The sequence below is a fragment of the Lactuca virosa genome, chromosome 4, assembly GCF_052849685.1.
Source record: "Lactuca virosa cultivar CGN04683 chromosome 4, Lactuca_virosa_CGN04683_v6, whole genome shotgun sequence".
In the NCBI taxonomy this organism is placed as follows: domain Eukaryota; kingdom Viridiplantae; phylum Streptophyta; class Magnoliopsida; order Asterales; family Asteraceae; genus Lactuca; species Lactuca virosa.
This window is the reverse complement of record NC_136429.1, coordinates 482,413,519-482,434,997: the sequence shown is the minus strand read 5'-3', so window position 1 is coordinate 482,434,997 and position 21,479 is coordinate 482,413,519. Positions and strand designations below refer to the sequence as shown.

The 21,479-nt window shown below is 36.6% G+C and overlaps 1 protein-coding gene across 1 annotated transcript; it reads right to left on the bottom strand.

Moving 5' to 3' along the window:
* Nucleotides 1-762: 762 nt before the first annotated feature.
* On the bottom strand, nucleotides 763-1,197 carry LOC145106905 (uncharacterized). The gene has a single exon (XM_079043826.1). The coding sequence runs from the start codon at nucleotides 1,195-1,197 to the stop codon at nucleotides 763-765; it is 435 nt and encodes a 144-aa protein (XP_078899952.1).
* Nucleotides 1,198-21,479: the final 20,282 nt, after the last annotated feature.

Below are 21,479 nucleotides of genomic sequence, written 5' to 3'. Positions count from 1 at the left end.
ACCATCCTTCTCTGCAAAGTCTGTTAAGAGGGACTTGAAACCAGTCATGTGTCTAGAGCTTTCATTGTCTAGAGAATCATCAGCATTACACATGTTAATATTATCATCAGGGGAATCATTCATAAGAGCCATTACACCCTTAACATTCAGCCCCTCATCTTCAGATGTCTCCTCTTCTTCTACCCATTCTTCATGATCCTCTTGTTTTTCAATGAAGGCTTTTTGCAGAGAGATGTTTTCTTTCTTCATATGAGCAAACAGCTTCTTATACATCACTTAAAAATTTTCAGGACTTTGAGCTTCTTTCTTCTCTTTGCAATCCATGGAAAAATGGTCAGGGCTTCCATCCTTAAAACAATTACCTGAGTTTTTCCTTTCTAAAGTAGACCTTCTCACTGAATTGCATCCCTTAAACTGATCTCTTTGAATCCCATTTGACCTGCTTTCTTCATAACGCTTGACAATAAGTGCAGCGCTGGCAACAAGTTCATCAGTGAGATCTTCATCACTCTCCTCGCCCTGATCTGAGTTGTCTGATTCGCTGATGTGCTTCATTGCTTCCTTTCAAGAAACCAAGGCTATAGACTTTTCCTTGTTCGAGTCCTTCATTATGTCTTTACGAAGCGCTTTGGTCTCTTCGTAATTCGGCAAATTTCCAAACAAGGTGTTTAGATCCATAGCATTGATCTTTTCATTATTCGTAAGTAAATCAGCGCGATGTTACCAGTTTTTCCCAAGAGATTCGACAAAATTCAGAACCAACTAAGATGAATGCTTGATAGTTTCCAGCCTACGTATATCATTAACCAAGCAGTTAAACCTATTGAAGGTTTGGGTAAGTGAATCACCTTGTTGAGCAAAGAAATGCTCATATCTTCGATTCAGGTTGTTAATGGTTGTGTCATGGACTTCCACGGTGCCTTCATAAGCCATTGTCAGCATATCCATCATCTCTTGAGTTAATTTAGAATTTTGTACAAGATGATACACGTGATAGGGAAGAGAGTTTCCTATCGCAGCCCTGGCTTTCATATCAAGACTAAGCAGCTTCTTGACATCATCATCATAACTCGTCTCTGGCTTTTGCTTCAAGGGACCAACGGGAGAATTATTGACCATAGGTTGATACATTGGAACATGAGGGCCTTTTTCAACAATATTGCGCATCTCATAGTCTATAGTTTCAAGAACAACCATGGCCTTAGTTTTCCACATGGAAAAGTTGTGCTCATCAAATGGAGGAATCTTGTTGAGACCAAAGGATTTGAGATTGTTGGAGGTCGACATGATTACTTGAGTGTATCAAAAACCTACTATGATAGCATTTGAAGGTTTGTATCGATCGGATACACTTCAAGTATAAAGAACAAAAGTAAACTAATCTAAGCAAACAAAGAACAGAAAGTAAATAACACAAGGAATTCTCCAAATTGTTCTTGTTGGGTTATGAGCATAACATCAATCGTATGGTGTTCATGCAACCCTAATTGCTTTGATCTAGGTTTTTCTAAGTAAACATACAACATTGAATACCAAAGAAATAAACCCTAATTGACTAGCATACAAATATGAAATCAACATATGATCAGGGTTAGAATCATTACCTTGATTGTTATGTAGCAATAACAATCACAAACCTCCTTGATCTTGACCTTTGAAAGCTTAGTGCCTCAAATGTTGCACCTCTAATGGAGTCACAAACACTACTAGCAACAAGACGACTTAGGAGAGGGAGGAGGAGGCACCACAAACGTCTAGGGTTTCTCTTAGAAGGTTAGCCACGTTTTTGGGCTGCTAGGGTTTCAGGTGAAACCCTAATTCTCTGCTTAGGCCTTAAGCAACCCGTGGAGTCCCTCTAGAAAGCCCTTGGACGAAAATCATATGGGCTTCCCATATATTTCGTCTAATGCCCTTTCCATTAGGAATCCATAGCCCAATTTGCAACTATCATATAATTGCAATATCAATCCCCTTTATTTAATTAATCTCTTTTAGCCACAAAATTAATTCTTAATTAATTCTTGACTAATATTAATTAAACAATATGATTTCTCCTTTAATATATTATTCATATAATATATTAATAAATCATGATTAATCCTCTTTCTCCTTAGTTCATCCTATCAGTTGCTATGGTGAAGGCAACCAAAAGGACCATGCTCATAATCGGGTCAAGTACATACCAAAATAGTTATGGGCTTAGACACCTAATCCAACAGTCTCCCACTTGGATAAGTCTAATAACTATTTTGCATATGACTTCAGAACCTGATTAGCAATCGTAGCTTTCAAAAGCCGCTGTCGAACTCTGATCATATCATAAATGTTTCCTTTAGATAAGGGATCATATATTCCTCCATTCTAGATATTGTATGAACTGAGACATGGATTTTAATCATACACTCTTTTCATGTGTTGTTTCCCGATTTCCGATTTATGACGACTGACAACATACTACAATTGAACACATCAACTTAGTCCCGGCTTGGCCAAGCGCTTAGGGTGTCATCACTAAATCATCGAGGGGCCCACATATATCGCTTTTATCCCACATCGAGGGGCCCACATAAATCATCGAGGGGCCCACATATGTGTTGTTTCCCGATTTCCGATTTATGACGACTCAAATGCTCACTTGTACCTACTCATCAAATCACACACAACAATATGTTTTATAACACCAAGTTACTGGTGCGTTTACATATTATCAATGTGCAACCGACTTGTAAATTACAACTCACACGTCTCGGTTTCAAGAATATAAGATATTATCGTCTCAGTAATCACCCGAGATAAAATCCATGAAGTGATTCAAGTGAGCGTGGGTTTAATCCAATGCTCAAATCTTAATTCATAAGCACTCAAGAACGTTGTAGCAAACTTTTGCTATGTCTAATACACTTTAGACATTCTACAAACCAATTCACGACAGTCTAGCTTCAATACCTACTTCCAAAGTATTTATCGACTGTGGATAGTTTGAATAATCTTATTATTCGGGAAGTCAAAACATGCAAAGTGAAACACAAGAATAATCGAATCCAATATGGCCTCAAACTTGTGAGTATAAATAAAACCCCTTTTATTTAGTCACCATATTGATTACACATTATTCATTGTATAATGTTTCGGATAATCAACTTATTACTCGAATTATAACAACAGTTGTCCCATGCTCCAAGCATGCACACTATGTTTACCTATGGTCTTTACTCTGTGAAATAATTCCCAATCCTTATCACAAGTGTAAGAATATCAAATTCTTGCCACTATTATAATATGCTAGATTCTAACATCTTATGCAACGATCCTTTCGTAATGTCACAGCACCAAAGTCGCCAAGACTTTTCCAATGATATTACAAAGTGCTCTATGAAGTCTCACATTCAAAGTACATTCCTTTGAACATCCTTCTTGAATAAAAGTTTCTAATCTACATTGATTATTTAATATCCAACTCCCATTTATGGAAACATTTCCATATTTGCCATATGACAACTCATTATTAATAGAATCATATCGAATATTATAGCATATGCAATCGATCTATACCCGAAGCGTATGGGACAAGATTCATAATGTATTACATAAAGATGTGATACTTTACCAGTCTCCTGTTATAATATTTCTATTTGCCATGTTCTCAAAATTTTGATTATGAAGAGGGATGCCATAATCATAACCAAATTTTGAGAACGCAATTATCTTTTCCATATATAGAATTTCCTTATTGTTGAACCATTCCAACATAACATTCATATAGATTTGACTAAATTTGATTAAAATCTTACAACCTAAGCTCTTAGATTTGAAATGAAGTATAATATTCTCTCCCTTAATTATAGCAAAACAACTTTTCAACCCCTGCAACTTTGCAAAGTGAAACTTTTATTATTCTATAATTAATATTGCTAACTGGCAACACTTAAAATAATAATCATGCTCCCACTAACATGATAATTATATCCTTACCAGCATAACACTTATGCTCCCACTAGCTTTGACATGTATTCAGAAAACAGCTAGACTTCTAGAAATCAATAATTATTGACTTCCAAGTTCATATTTCTAATACGATATGCTTCTCGAACTCATACATCTTTCCTTAGACAGCTCATATGAATGTCTAAACTAATTCAGAACTTATAGCAATAAGTCCTAAATGTTTAGACTAATTGCCAAATCTCACAATTCGAACTATGAAGAGGGATGTCGTAGTCATAATCGAATTCGAGAATGCAATTTACACAATCGCTATCTCCTTAAAATCTTCCTAGTGAAAGCGTTTCCTCACAATCATTTTCATGAAGGAGAGAAACCTTATGACACTTAGATTTTATGGTGTATATGTTCCTATCCATGTGAGTTTGTCATAACCGTAATCATAAGACAATGTTTGTGACAAATCCAAACTCATATGGATTGAACTTGTTCATTCTTAATTTCTTGCCATCAAGGGTCCCACCATTGCTTCGAAGTTGTTCAGCAGCTCACCTATACTAGTCAATGTACTTTCTTTGAACAAGGTGCTTTGCCTTTATGCATTCAATTGAAAACTCATAGAACTCACATGCATAGTTGACTTAAACTGGAATGGAACATAAACAATAATATGTCAACACGATAGGTTACAAACCTCAAGTCGTGTGCTAGTGTTGAATAACTAGGTTTATTATTGATTTGTTCTTGAAACTTTCCAAGATCATTAAGACTGCCACTGACCTCTTGACATATAAGATTCCCTTGTCAAGAAACATTTCTTGTAAAACAAACATTCAAGAGTTAGTGCGGTTTCTTATCAAGATAAAACCCTCACACAATTTGTCATAGTTGGTCTTTGTCTTATCCAAGACATCAAAACTTACCAATTTCAAATGTACAAGAGTAATAAAACATTTTTCTACTCCACATTTGATGAGTGTGTTAAAACTTCTTAAGATGTGTCAATTAAGTCACAATCTTGGAGTATGACTCTAAGACTCGATTTTGGAACGAAGTATGATTCACCTTTTGATTTAACCATTTCAACAATTGTCGATTCCTCTTTTTAGCCATACTAGTGCACTAAGATTTACTTAGAGGATCAATTGTGATATGATTTCATAATCAATGAGACGATCATAAAACATGATACAAAAGTACTCTCCCTTCTTTTCAGATTGGAGAAACCTTTATCTTTCTGCCTAATTGATTTTTCTTATTCGTTCTGCTATTCATTGAAACTTTTCCAATGATTCAGAATCATACTTAATCTTTTAAGCATAACCATACTTGCCAAACTTTTAGCAAATTATGACGAATATTCTTATCGTTCTTTTTGGCGGACTTGACCTAGTGCACAACAATGCGTACCAGATCTCCTAGTCCTTCACTTGACTCACATACTTATGTGAACAAGGAATTAGTCTTAGTTTCCCAAATATGAAGGTTCTCATTCATCATACAATACAAGTCGCATGATTCCAAGTTTCTGTCCAATTGAAACTTGGGCGATGAGAATCTTCCTTATTTGGTAAATTTCTGACACTACCACAATTAACATAACTAAGAATCATATCCATTTCAATGTTGCTAACAATAGAAATAAACAAACATCAATTTTCACAAATAACATTGCAATGATAAATAAATAAGATAAAACTCAAAATTTCATTTATTTATAAAAAGTGCGTAAAAACTTGTCCTTACAACGCAATTCAAATGAAAACTATGCTTATTACATATTCCTAAGCAATCTATCCTAACTCTTGAACAGCAGCTCAAAAATCCGATCTTCGAATTATGCGATCGAAATCCATTTCTTCGTGATCAGACTCGGCTCACTCTTCCTTTAATCTTCCTTTCTTTTCTTCGATCCTACAAAACATCAAAATGTAATCATATCACATCATGTATTAAGAATCTACAAATAAGAACTTAATAAAGTTAGATAGTAGATTTTACCTGAAGCAGAGTCATACCTCTTGACTCTCCCATCTCTTAGATCTCTCAGGTAGTCAGGACAGCTTCGTGACCAATGCCCCTTCCTTTGGCAGTAGAAGCACACAGACTCTTTGGGAATGGCACAAGGGACTATCTCAGACTCAGCCTTTCTCTTGCATAGAGAAAACTTTTCTGGACTTCCAATGTTGCCATTTCCCATAGAAGGATGAGACATTTATTTACCAGACAAATATGTTTGACCAATGTGCCAAATCATCGTTGATTCAGCAGTAATAAGCAAATAAGTCAAATCAATAAGGGTCACGTCGTCGTCCATCATATAGTACTCTCCAATGAACTCACTATATGATTCGGGAAGTGACTGAAGAACCAAGTCAACATCCAACTTCCTTAAGACATCGACACCCAACATTCTCAATCTATCAATATGCAACTTCATATCCAAGACATGAGCACATACAGACTTTCCATCTTTGTGTCTTTTTGCCAATAGGGCTTGAGTGACCTTGAACTTTTCAAGTCTTCGAACATGTGGGTGAGGGAGAATTATTGGAGGAGGTGGAGGAAGTGAAGCGTGATTTCCATTTCCACAATCTAATCGTGGAACATCATCTGCATGTGGAAGGCATTTTCCAAGGGATTTAGGAAGACCATAGTTGTTAGATTTTGACATCTACAAAACATGAGAAATTCAAGTTAGTTGATTAGAATCCTTGATATAACACCCAAATGAAATATCAAGGCTAGGACCCAACACAATATTCTACAATTTAGAAGAGGAATGTCGTAATCTAAATTGCAGAACATATGAAGGTAGGTAAATGACGATTTACCAAATTCCACCATGAAAAATGAAAATTGAAAATTGAAAATTAGGTTTTAAATGAATTGAAACTCCTAGATCTTTTGAGATTCATTGAACTTTTCAATGGCATGTTTAAATCTCGATTGTTCCCTTCATGTTTGTGACTGGGATGCCGAGGATCACAAACAAGGTGTGGATAACCATGCAAATGGACTTGGTGCCCCCAATGTTACAGTCACCTAATCAATGTGTCGGTTAGCCACACACGCTCCATTGATCTATGACAAACATCGAGCCACCCTTTGCCCCCTTCGCTAGACTCAAATTAGTGTGCCGGTTAACCACACACGCTCCACTAACGTCTTGGCAAGGGTGCAAAGTGTAATTTCATGGAATAGCACCAATTCCACATTTTTCCTAAAGTAACTAAGATTTGGGAATTTATAAAGGTGTTTAGTTACTTCGTATTTCATTATACTTATAATGGAAGGTTGTGTCTTATCCTACCCGTTCGGCTAACGACCCTCCAGTAGTCAAGGGTGCGGTGGGTAAGAGTGGATACCCAATGGCGGTCATTTTACAGGCCGCTTCCTTAAACACCCCTTATAGACCAGCTTCGTGAATGAGGCATACTAACGGTAAGACTGACATTTACTTATACATATATAATATTAAACTTTTAATTCTATATAGTATAAGGGTGTATTTTATACTTTTAAAATACTAGGTGGTTTAATCTATTAACAAATTATACTTTTAATTTGATTAACTTAAACCATATAATTATGGATTTATTAATTATCTCTTTTAATTAAACTCTTAATTAAATTAATAAAACCATAAGGGTGTAATTTGAACCTTTTCAAAATACTAGGGTCTTAGAATTTAACATTTCAAAATTAATACCTTTTAATTGAATTTTAAATTCCAAAACTTGAGGGCAAATTTTGAAACTTTTCAAAATATTAGGGTTTAACTATTTAAATTTCAAAAACTAAAACTTTTAAAGTTCAAATTTAAACTATAAAACCTAAAGGGTGTAAATTGAAACTTTTCAAATTTACTAGGTCAAATATTTTACTAATAATAATCCTATATTATCCATATTTAACCAAATCCTTCAATTTTGATGAGGATAACCATTCCAAACTTTAAAAAATCGGATTTTCGCAAGAAAAACGAGTTTTGGCAATTATCCACAACAAAATCTGGCAGGAAAATCGAAAAATCCGGCAACAAATCCTTTGACTCGTCGAGTCCACTTTGGAACTCGTCGGAGTACGACCTACTCGTCGAGTCCAATCATGGAATCGGCGAGTCTGTCAGACAGAAACCAAAATTTTCGATTTTCTTGATCTTTGGTGGTTCACTTTTGAATCTATTCACTAGAAAAACGACCTAGGCTCTGATACCACTGTTGGGTTATGAGCATAATATCAATCCTATGGTGTTCATGCAACCCTAATTGCTTTGATCTAGGTTTTTCTAAGTAAACATACAACATTGAATACCAAAGCAATAAACCCTAATTGACTAGCATACAAATCTGAAATCAACATATGAGTAGGGTTAGAAACATTACATTGATTGTTATGTAGCAATAACAAACACAAACCTCCTTGATCTTAACCTTTGAAAGCTTAGTGCCTTAAATTTTGCACCTCTAATGGAGTCACAAACACCACTAGCAACAAGACGACTTAGGAGAGGGAGGAGGAGGCACCAAAAACATCTAGGGTTTCTCTTAGAAGGTTAGCCATGTTTTTGGGAGCCCTAGGGGTCTTTATATACTTGTGAGGGTTGTTAGGGTTTCAGTTGAAACCCTAATTCTCTGCTTAGGCCTTAAGCAACCCATGGAGTCCCTCTAGAAAGCCCTTGGACAAAAATCATATGGGCTTCCCATAGATTTCGTCCAATGCCCTTTCCATTAGGAATCCATAGCCCAATTTGCAACTATCATATAATTGCAATATCAGTCCCCTTTATTTAATTAATCTCTTTTAGCCACAAAATTAATTCTTAATTAATTCTTGACTAATATTAATTAAACAACATGATTTCTCCTTTAATATATTATTCATATAATATATTAATAAATCATAATTAATCCTCTTTCTCCTTAGTTCATCCTATCAGTTGTTATGGTGAAGGCAACCCAAAAGGACCATGCTCATAATCGGCTCAAGTACATACCAAAATAGTTATGGTCTTAGACACCTAATCCAACAGTTCTTTCACCAAGAAATGGTTTGTCTTCACCAAGAAGACGGTTTGTCGCAATGACGGTCACCAGGAAGAACTCTACATTAGGGTTTATCCTAATGTTGATTATATACTAATCTATACAAGTATATCCCTTGATTGAAGGGATTGTATCTAATCTATACTAAGAACCGATCCTCATCACAAGGATATCAGATCTGCTATCTATTCTATACTTATCTATATCATTTCCTAATACAAAGATTACATAGAATAACGATACTAAGCGCTGACGCTGATGGACTTGATACTGTAACACTCAAAAATACAATAATTTAAAATTTTCAAAAAATCAACCATTCATCATCATTGTTTACAAAAATAGCCATTGTATTAAAAGTATTATTTCATTCAGAGTTTTTCCCCAAGATTTAGTGACAAAACAGGAAGTTATGTGCGATCATGCCTTCGCCTTCCCACGATCCTTGGAAGTACCTGAAACCATAAACTAAAATTTTAAGCTAAAGCTTAGTGATTTCCCCCAAAGTACCACCACACAACATATAAATAAACAGATAACAGGTCCACAACCTCCTGGTTGGATTACCCCTGGCTCACAACCTTTCGGTTTGAATGCACCGGCCCACAACCTTTCGGTTGGAATGCCCAATACATAACGGATCCACAACCGCCTGGTTGTATTACCCCCGGCCCACAACCTTCCAGTTGGAATACCCTGGCCCACAACCTTTCGGTTGGAATGCCCCAGTCTGTTAACTTACAGCACAAAGTAGTACAATCTCAACCCTACCATACCATGTCGACATGCACATAACAAATAACATATTTCCAACAACAGATAATCATATAACCAGTTAACAAACTAGCAGACAGATCTACAGATCACTATTGTATAGCAACATCCTATATACCAGGGTACATAACTAAAGGGGCCGACATTGGTGTCTTCAACCCACAAGAACAGTGAGGAAACTCACCTCACACTCTGACGAATAATTGAACAATACACTGCTTCGAATACCGGCTCTACAGGTCAACAATTCAACAGATAGAGACCAAGCCTTAACTATAGCTCAAAATACCCAAAGTAACCTTAAGTCAAACTTGGTCAGCCCTGGTCAAAGTCAAAGTCAAAGTCAACGGGTCAAGGAGTCAACTTGGTCCACTCAGCCGAGTACGCGGGGCGTACTCAGCTCCTACGTTGGGCGTACTCAATTCCTTGACCGGAGTCGGGAGGTTGACCACATACGTGTGGCGTACGCTGAGGTACGCACTACGTATGCTCAGAACCTCTTTTCCTCAATAAGAGCTTAATACATTAAGCTTTCACATCCAAATTTCAGATCCAATGCCAAAATACCACTAGGAGTCATAAAGTTTCCAACTTTATGACTTTACATGCCCATTAAGTGCTTAATACAGAAAATCCCAACTTATTAACACCTTAAGAGCTTCTAGAGCATGCATGGAGAAAAACTAAGCATCAAGACCACATTTTTATGACTCAAGAGCCCTCATAAGGTCTGAAAGGACGACTTATTCGACTAAGAGCATGCCATGCTCAAGAATCAACATATTTGGGACCAAAAGTGACCTAAATGAAGAAATAGCTAGATCTACAAGATAGGATGATCAAGTTATAAGCTTTTTACCTCCTGGATGTTGCTAGCAAGGAGATAATCTCATATCCAAGTTGCTTCCAAGCTCCAAGTTCTTTTCACCACCTTCATCTTCTTCTTCAAGAATACCACAAAACACAAAGATAAGCTCAAGATGCACTCTTCTCACTTAGAGTTAGCTAGAGGGTCGTTTCTCAGATGGAGGCTGATGAGGGAATGAGAAATGAGGTGATAATGATGTTTATATATGGACCAGACCCTAAAAATTAGGGTTTAAGGATTAACCACGTACGCCCTGCATATGCGATGTACGCCCACCATACTAGGGTCCGCCCCAGTACGCTTAGCGTACACAACGTACGCCCAGCGTACTAATCTTTTGGCCAAAATTACCAAAATGCCACTATGGGCCATTCTTGCAATCTTTCTCAAGCCCAAGGGTCAAAATGCAATGTTCATTCATTCATAGGGTTAAAATTGAAATACCTCATCATTGGGATGTTACAGATACGATGGCGCTGGTGGTGATGTAGATGTTGATGCTGACAGATAGCATGTAGAGTGTTTGACTCATCAGATCATAAGGTGTGACCTTATACTTAGGTATCTTCAAGGTACTTTGTTGCATGGTCTTCACCTCCATCTGTCTCATCTCGATCGTTTGATATCTTATAGTATGCTGACTGGGCCGACTGTCCTCAATCTCGGTGACAATCTTGTTTTGTAGTCCTCCAAACATCAACATGTTGTCTCTCGATCTAGTGCCAAGCCAAGTACACGGCGAAGAAAACGTCGGTGTTAAAGATGCTTGGCTTTGAAACCACCTTCTTGAATTGTCATGTCCGTTGACTTTTGTCACTATTGTTTGTTGTGACAATGTCAGTGTCATGTACTTGGCTTTTAACCGTGTTTAACATCAAAGAACCAAACATGTGGAAATATGATTACATTTTGTTAGGAACACTTTAGCATCGGTCATGTTCGCGTTTTGCATGTTCCATCTGCTCACTTGTTTGCTCAAACTAAAGGGGAGTGTTAGATTGTATTATATTTATTTTAACACTTTTGTATAGTATAGGGCCCTTACCGTAAATATTGTACATATATATTGAGATGGAATATACAGAAGTCATAACCCATAACGGGTATTTCTTATATAATTAACAAATTGGTTTTTTAGTAGGAAACATAAACAATTGCACGGGTATTTTTATATAATTAACAAATTGGTTTCTTAGTAGGAAACATAAACATTTGCTTAACTGGTCTCGCGGCTAAAGAACCCAATTATGGTCATCCATGTTTAATAGTTTTTTCATTTGCTAGGTTCTTACTAATCTTACTAACAATCTGATGGCTAAAGAACCCAGTTATGGTCATCCATGTGTCATAGTTTTTCCATTTGCTAGGTTATTGTTAGTGTTAAAAGAAAACATAATAAGATATGGAAAAAAATTTGAATCTAAAATCGTTGAACTCACGCTCGATTGATAGAGTGCATAATTAATAGAGTATTTGGTTTGTGGGAACAGTCTACTCCTACCCTTTTTTCCTTTATTAAAAATCATTGCCTACTCATGCTCTACTCTTTTTTTGTAGATCGTCACTAGTTTCATTCTGTACCTAGAAACATTATTTGGATGTTGATTAATTATACATCGAACTTCTTTTATACCACTGTATCAATAGAAGGCATCAAGGCACCGCGTGGAATTGCTAATTTGGCCCCATGACGCGTTAGGCACATCTATAATTATGTCAAGTTACATCTTTGCATTAGTTAAAAGTTAAAATTGACACTTTATCAAAACAACTTCGGAAAAATAGTTTGTGTATTTTATAGTTTTCTTTATGAAAACACCCGTGGTTACAGAAAACATAAAACATACATGTAGGCTATAATTTTTTGTTGTTTCATATCTTGGATTATATTTAAATACTTAATTTTGTCAAAAGTGATTATTTTGTGTTTTATATTAACATTATCAACACAAATGTTAGGCAAACAAATGAATTACCCATAGATCGGAGTAGTTGGGAGTTCAATGCACCTCACTAGTAAAAGAGGCTGTATGTGTATCACTTTTGGTAAGTTTTTAGATTCAAAGAATCATATTCCACAAATATGTCTTGTACAAATTATGGTACAGGTTTTTGAGATATGTGTAGTTATTTATTATGATCGTACATTTTTTAGTGGATGTATCAAAGTAGTAATCTAATTATTGTAATTAAACAGATTAAAAGGTAGTAAGCATTTAAATACAATTTTTTGTGACATTTAACATGTTTGTACCATTAAACCCGTTTAATCTATTTTGTGTTTAATTAATTTTTTTAAAATTACCCATTTAGTCAATAATAAATAATAAAGCAAATCAAACTATTTAAGAAATAATGTTTTGTAATAATCGGCTATATTTTATTGTTTTCCCATCCAATTAGGACGTATAACATGTAAATTTATTTTATCATGTCATCTCATTCCTTTTGCATCTCATTCCTTTTGATAGTCATATGTCAATGACACCAATCATATGTAGCAACTACCTTTTATTAAATTTATTACATTGTGTATTTTTTTTTGTCACACATTTAATACGCAATTAAGGACTAGTCAAAATGTGAGTAAGTTCCCTATTGTATTGTGTTTTTCTTCGTAGAGTTGATGTTCATGGTGGGCGGTAGCGATTTGAAAATATTAATATGTCGTCTAAGGATATCACAGGGAAGAGAAGCGGATGGTACAAATTTGAATAAATAACAATACGCAAAACCCTAATGGAAGGATTTAAAAAAAAACATCACTTCAGTATAACTAATTTACGAATTTAAATCAATAAACACGCAAAACCTTAATAGAAATGATTTGAACAAAAAATAACTTCAATGTATTGTATCACTAATTTCCCTCATGATATGGATCCTCATGGTCTACGGATGTTGTGTGACAATCATAACAAGATAGCATAAGTATATATTGCTTGAAAGTTGTTAAAACTAGGTAAATGTTGTGTTTTCTGGTTCTTGAAGGTAGATGATAAATATGCGTTGGCAAAAAGGCTTTCTTCATTATGGGTTGGAGATTTTAATCTGCATGCGTCTCCGGTTAGATTCGAACGTGATAGATAAAGAAAACAATGATGAATAAATAGATAAATAAATAAATAAGATCTGATCTCTTTTGTTTGTCACTCCAAGTTGTTGGAAATATATGAGTTTGAATCACGAATTTGTGGATGGTTATATCAGATAGCATTATTGCTGTAGTTGAAGGAACAAATGATATCCTTCTATTAATGAGGATGAAGTAGGTGGTGAGGGATCAAATGAGGGTGAGGAAATTGACGATAGCTATGAGCCTGTGATGGGGAAGAGATCTTAGAACTTTAGAAGTGTTTTTCGAGAAGGTGGAACCCAAAAGAATGAAGGAAAAAGAAAGATATAATATGCAAAATGAAAAAGTTAGCCTTATGCGAAGATCAAGTCTAGGTGTAATATGGCTCAAAAGGAGGAATATGGACCTGTTGCCTCGTGTGATTTACGTTGGGCTAGTATCCCAAAATCTGGAGCCCACTGAGCCTGCTTTAACAATCGGGAAAGTAACTGTTCTTCGGATTGATTTAGATGGGCTTGAAGTAAAAAAGAATATTTTAAAAAAAAAAAGGAAAAGAAAAACACTATAAATTGTTAAAGATGAGCAGAATTAGAGTAAATTAGACGAATTATCCTTTAGCTTTACAGTTTTTCTTTGAAATTGTCTTTACGAAACTTTTTTCCCTGAGATGGTCCCTAGGGAGCAAACTTTGCACACAAATGATTCTTACCGTTAATCTCCGTTAGATTAATCCGTTAAGCTAAAAGAATTTTGGATAAGGATTATTTCTGCCATTTTGTCAAACTTGCTTAAGGACCATTTGTGAAATTTTAGAAAGAGCATTTGAAATATTACAATTTTAGTCTCTTACTTTTTTTCTTTTTATATTTCCGGCCCTCTTTTTTCACAACTTTATTATTATATATTTTTTAAATATATAAATAATTTTTGTTGTCTAGATTTTATCTAAAATATTTAAATTACAATACATAATTAAATATTTTCGTTTTGTATTTTTTATCTAAAAATATTTGAAGTATAAAAACATCATTTTATAACTTTTTAATTTTTATATGATATAATTTTTAAGATTTATCTTTATTTATCTTATACAAATATATTTATTTTTATGAAAAAAAACATGATGTGTTATTATAAAAATACGTTATTATAGAAATAATAGGATGTTGCTATTTTATTTTAAAAATATAAGTATATGGTTTTGAGTTAAAGATAAAAATATATTTCGGTTGTTATTTCATAATATAAGTATAGTAAATTTTATATTGCTTCGATATAAAATTTTGATATTTAATTTTAAAAATATATATATATATTTAGTTTATCAAATTTTGAATATATTCCTTAATAAGACATAAACTTTTCAAAGCAAAATTAAAAAACATTTGTTAGCTAATAGTTAACTTCGTTGATATACATGCTAAAACAATTAACCATATGAATAATATGAAATTAATTTCCGTTTAATTCATTTTATTTAATGAAAAATAAATTCTTTAACGAAATTAATGTCATATTGTTTTCGTTTAATTCCGTTTAATATGACATTAATTCTGTTTAATTCATTTTATATAAATATATAAAATATTTTTATTTTCTATTAAATAAAACGAATTAAACGGAATTAATTTCATATTGTTCATATGGTTAATTATCTTAGCATTTGTAGTAGCATGCTTAAGTATTAGCTAACAAACGTTTTTTTTATTCTACGTTGAAAAGTTTATGCCTTATTAAGGAATATATTCAAAAAACGATAAAACTAAATAATTTTTTTAAATTAAGTATCAAAATTGTAACACCCGTTTTCTAGGATGAAGCGAATTGGGGTTTTGAGGAGTCAAAATGTTGGATTTTAGAAGAAAAGAAGCCTCACGACGTGAGATTGGTGGCTCACGGCGTGAGATGGGTTGCATGAAAACTTTTGTTCAGGACTGATCTCACGATGTGAGACATGGAGCTCACGATGTGAGAGCTGATGCAGCCCAAGCCCATGATCATTTTAGGGTTTCCTTCGTATTTAAGCATCTCTAAACTCATTTTAGGGTTTCTTATCAGCCCCAAACCCTCTTTCACTTCAGAAAAACCCTAGTCTTCATCCTTGCTTGATCTTTGGTCATTTTGGAGCTTTTCTTGGTTTGGAAGAAGGAGAAAAAAAGAAAAAGAAAAAGGTGATCTTGAGTTAAGGCTTGCAAGGAATCTTCACCATCACCGTCTTACATTGTTTCTGGATCATTATAAGTATCAAAGATTCATCCTTTATTGTTCTATGAGGCTAGATCTAGTATTTGTCCCGCTTTTCCTATTGATTGTGCAAGTTTGATGAATGGAAACCATAAAGTTGACAACTTTATGTGTTATTAGGGTCTTAAGAGTAATATGGAGTTTAGATTTAGGAAATGGTTGAGTTTTGGAACCTTGCATGAAAGTTGGATGTCTTTTCTTCAACTTTTGACCCAAATGAGATCTAGACATGTATTGGACATATATGTCTTAAAAGCATCGACCTTCCAGTGCATTATTGTAACATCCCAAATTTCGAGACCAAAATTTAATTTTTAATTAAGTAATCATGTAAAATCATTTATCAAACATTGCAAATGTTATATTAATTCATAAAACCATTACGTCGTGTCTCAAAAACATATCATCGGATAATAATAATAATAATCAGAGTACAATCCCAAAAACTCAACGAGGAAATCATGCGTGAGTGTGATATGCCGCTACTGCGCCGGCTCCTTCCCCTTCACTGAAGAGGTACCTGAAACAAAACTAAAAACTGCAAGCACGAAGCTTAGTGAGTTCCCCCATCATACCACATACCATACAATAACATACTGTCAGGCAATTCTAGGGTGCCTGACTACCCAGGTCAAGCCATTCTGGGGTGCTTGACTTACCCAGGTCAAGCCATTCTGGGGTTCTTGACTTGCCCAGGTCAAGCCATTCTGAGGTGCTTGACTTACCCGTCGGTCTATTTCGCCCGACTACCGGGGACTATTTCACCCCCTACCGCTACCACGTAATAATGTAACACATATACTGCCAGGTAATTATGGGGTGCTTGACTACCCAGGTCAAGCCGTTCTGGGGTGCTTGACTTACCCGTAGGTCCTTACGACCGACACCCGAGGACTATTGTACCTCCTACTACTACCACATAATATCATAGCATACTGTCAGACAATTCTGGGGTGCCTGACCTACCTTTCGGTCCTAACGACCGAACTTGGGGACTATTCTCCCCCTACTACCACTGTCACATATAACATACCATGCTAGCCCATAAACATATCAGGTAGTAGCAAACCTAGATGAATATCAGAAAGACAATCATCTAACATACAATTCCTACTGGTGGGCCGGCATTGTGGCCGTAGACCCACCGCTACTGGAAGGTAACTTACCTCGATGTCGTGTAGTGTCTGCACCGCTCTCGATGTGGAAATCGACTCTCCCCGATTCCTCAATCCCTACACGAAAACTCTTCCAAGTTATCAACTCATACTCATACTCGCAACCCTTACAAGGGTCAACCCAAACCCAATCAATGTCCAAGTCAAATACATGGTCAAAGTCAACTTTGGTCAAAGTCAACATCTGGTTGACTTGACTCGCCGAGTTGGCCCGCCAACTCGTCGTGTCCCCATAACCACAAAATGTCATAAACCCGCTCCTACCCATCGAGTCTAGCAAGAGCTCGACGAGTTCGCCTTCAACAACACATCGGATAATCTTCAAACGACCCGCCGAGTTCGTTCTTGAACTCGCCGAGTTCATCTTCATTCATAAGAAGATGTTCAGTCTATGACTCGTCGAGTTCCTCCTAAACTCGCCGAATCCGTCTTCATAAGTTGGGAGATTGCCTTGGACTCGCCGAGTCTGTTGATACACTCGTCGAGTCCCATGAGTTCCACGTTCAAAACAAACCGCTATCAGGCTGAGTGTTCCTTCCACTCAACCAAAACCATTTCCAGGAGACACTTTGGGGGAAAAAGCGTCCCGACTCGCCGAGTCCCTCTTTGTCCAAAACTATACAGTCGATTTCAGTGGGACTTAATGCATCCTAATCATAGATTTGACCTCCTAGGGTCCCTTTTATACGTAAAGCTACGAACTTGATGTCCATGCATGGGGTTTTTGGCTCAAAAGGCTATAAAATGGGGTTTATATGACGCATAGGTCTCCCATGGCCATAAAGTTGGCACCTTTATGCCATGGGAACCCTCAATGGTTCCAGATCTGAAGCACAACCCACATATACAAGCAAAACAGAACATTATATTTTTGGCTCAAAACATAATGTCGCGTAGTGTCTGCACTTATCTCGATGTGGAAATCGACTCTCCCCGACTCCTCAATCCCTACACGACAACTCTTCCAAGTTATCAACTCATAATCATACTCGTAACCCTTACAAGGGACAACCCAAACCCAATCAATGTCCAAGTCAAATCCATGGTCAAATTCAACATCCGGTTGACTCGAGTCTCCGAGTTGGCCCGCCAACTCGTCGAGTCCCCATAACCACAAAATGTCATAAACCCGCTCCTACCCGTCGAGTCTAGCAAGAGCTCGACGAGTTCGCCTTCAACAACACATCGGACAATCTTCAAATGACCCGTCGAGTTCGTTCTTGAACACGCCGAGTTCATCTTCATTCATAAGAAGATGTTCAGTCTATGACTCTCCAAGTTCCTCCTGAACTCGCCGAGTCCGTCTTCATAAGTTGGGAGATTGCCTTGGACTCGCCGAGTCTGTTCATACACTCGTCGAGTCCCATGAGTTCCAGGTCCAAAACAAATCGCTATCAGGCTGAGTGTTCCTTCCACTCAACCAAAACCATTTCCAGGAGACACTTTGGGGGAAAAAGCATCCCGACTCGCCGATTCCCACTTTTCCAAAACTATACAGTCGATTTCAGTGGGACTTAATGCACCCCAATCATAGATCTGACCTCCTAGGGTCCCTTTTATACGTAAAGCTACGAACTTGATGTCCATGTGTTGGGTATGTTATGTTGCGTCATGGGCTTAGTATTGTATATCCGGATTGGGCCTGTCCATCCGTGATTATTATAGGGTTTAGCTATAAACTAACGTGATTATAATTATTATTGCTTTGTAACCCTAAAGCACCTTTACAGTCGAAGTTCTTAATCGAGCTCTTCTGAGGTGTTAAAGTTTAATCATTCGACATCAGTTAAACCATTCCTGTGTTCATCATTACGTCTTTAATTGTTTTTCTGCTTAGAATCTATCGATCCTACTAGAACTTTGTTCTAACAATTGGTATCAGAGTAGGAGACTGTGTGATCAATACACATTCCTTCTGTATTAAGAATTCTTTAGGGTTTCCGCTTTTATCGAATATAAAGAAGTCGTCTTCTTCCTGTCGACGGTAACTCTTGTGTTTGATAAAACCCTAATCTCAAGTTTACAGGTCAGATTCTAGCGGTTCTAAGGAAAGGCTCACCATGTCTCACGAAGATTCTCAAACTAATCCCATCAACATCTCTAACAGCATTGGATCTACTACAAGGGTACCCATTCTTTACACTCAAGACTATGAAGTATGGGCGCATCACTTTGAAGATTACGTGGTTGGATCTGAAGATAATGGTTATCTCATCTGGGAAGTAATCACACTTGGGCCGTTTGTTCACTCTGGAACGAACACGACAGTGAAGACTCAAAAGGAATATGATAAGCTCGTGGTGGACATAGATAAGATGCCACAGGATGAAAAGGACAAGTTGCTATGTAATGTGAAGGCCATGAGAATGATCATATTCGCTCTGCAATCTGACACTTTTCGGTTAGTTGGTTCATGCACGACGGCTAAACAAATCTGGGATAGGTTGAAGGAACTTTATTCAACCGATGAAGATCTAGAACACTCTATTCAAACCTTGCTACTCTCTGAATTTGGAGTTTTCGAACAGAAACCTGAGGAGAAACTGATACAAACCTTCGATCGCTTCAATAATCTCCTTAGCAAGATGATCAAGCGTGGTATAGAAAGAAAATTGATCGAGCAAAAGGTAACCTTCATGAATGGTTTGAGACCAGAATGGATGGCAGTGGTTTCAACAGTGAAAGCTCACGAACAATTCAAATCTTACTTACTAGCGAAACTTGTGGGCATACTTAAATCCCATGAGAGTGTGGTAACCAAGGAGGTGAAGGTAGTTTCGGGGGTGGGATCGTTAGCCCTTGTCTCAAAAGGAAAAAGTGTTGCAGAAGAAGAGGAGGAGTCAGATATGTCTGAATGTGACCTTACAAGCGAAGAGTATGCAATGATGTTCACCAATCCAAAAAGGTTTGCACGAAAGAAGTTCCATGTCAATAAGAACTGAAACTGGCAGGGAAGTTACAGTTCTGAGAAGGTGAAAGATGAAGCGAAGAATACTTCTCAAAAGGATGACGACAAGAAGGAGAGCAAGCTTGCAGGAGACTCTGGTTTCGACCGCAATTACTGTCATGGCAAGAACCACTTTTCCAAAGATTGCATGCTGAGGAAGATGGGTGAGAAAATAGATGGTGAAGATGATGAGGCGTATTACATGCAAAAGTTGGAAGAGATAAAGAAAAAGAAGGCAACTAACAGTTCAATGAATGCCTTGATTGTGCAGGAAAATGCGGATGAAGATGAGTTCGGTGGCGTTGAAGTCTGGTCAACCGATTCTGAGGATGAAGAAGTGAGAAAGCCCACACATGGAAGAGCTTATGTGGTGAAGGATACAGGTTCGGCTGGAAAATGTTTGATGGTTACAGCTGGTAAACCAACCGAAAGTGCGAGTAAGGAGCCGAACCTAACTGAGGACAAGTGCTTTGCAGCCAACCCCGTGAGTGAGAAGATCAACGACTGTGATCGGCTGATCAAAAAGGTACAATCCATCCTTGAATCACTTAAAGTTCCAGTAACAAATTATGAAGAAGAACTAAATGAATTAAAATTTAAATTTTCTAACTTAAGTGGTAGTCTCATGCAAACTCGCTTAGCGAACTCTAACCTAACTGACCAACTCAGCAGGGTGTCTTCAAAGAGTGAGGAGAGAAGGATGTGGATTGAGCTGAAGGAGACGGAGTTAAATAGGGCTAGGGATGAAATTATTTATTTGCAACGAGACAATTTAAAGTTTTTGAAACAAAGGAATGTTTTTTGTTTAATTGCTAAATGCTTATATACAAATATTGCTCAGTTGCACTTAAGTTGTGAAATAGGGAAAAAGGTTCATAAGATGATCTTACCCTTCCTTGAATTTAAGGAGGATGAGGTCATCGTTGAATGTGAATCCATAATGTCCTCAGAAGAGACATCCATCGCTTATAAAATCGGACTGGACAAGGTAGAGACCTTCATTGACTCTAAGGAACATAAGTGTATGCTCAAAAATCTTTTAGATGAAAATGATAGGTTAAAAATTAAGTCCGAAACCATTCAATCATTTGACTCGTCTAACGCTAAATTAATTTTAGAACATAAAATGAATATATAAAATACGTCTGAATTTGATGAGGAAAGTGAGATGAGCAAAATCTCGGTAGAAGGCGTGGTTGATTGTTCTGAGTTTATGAAAAGCGAAACCGAGAATGAGAAACCCCTCATATCTGAAAACTCGGTTGAATACGCTCGCCTGGCAAAGGAAAAGCCACAGAAACTCAAAGAGAAAGCAATGGTTTATCAAAAGGTTCAAACTGTGCCAAATCAGGTATATGCTGTTACAGGGGTCACTGCAAAACAAACAGCAGAATTGAAAATCTTG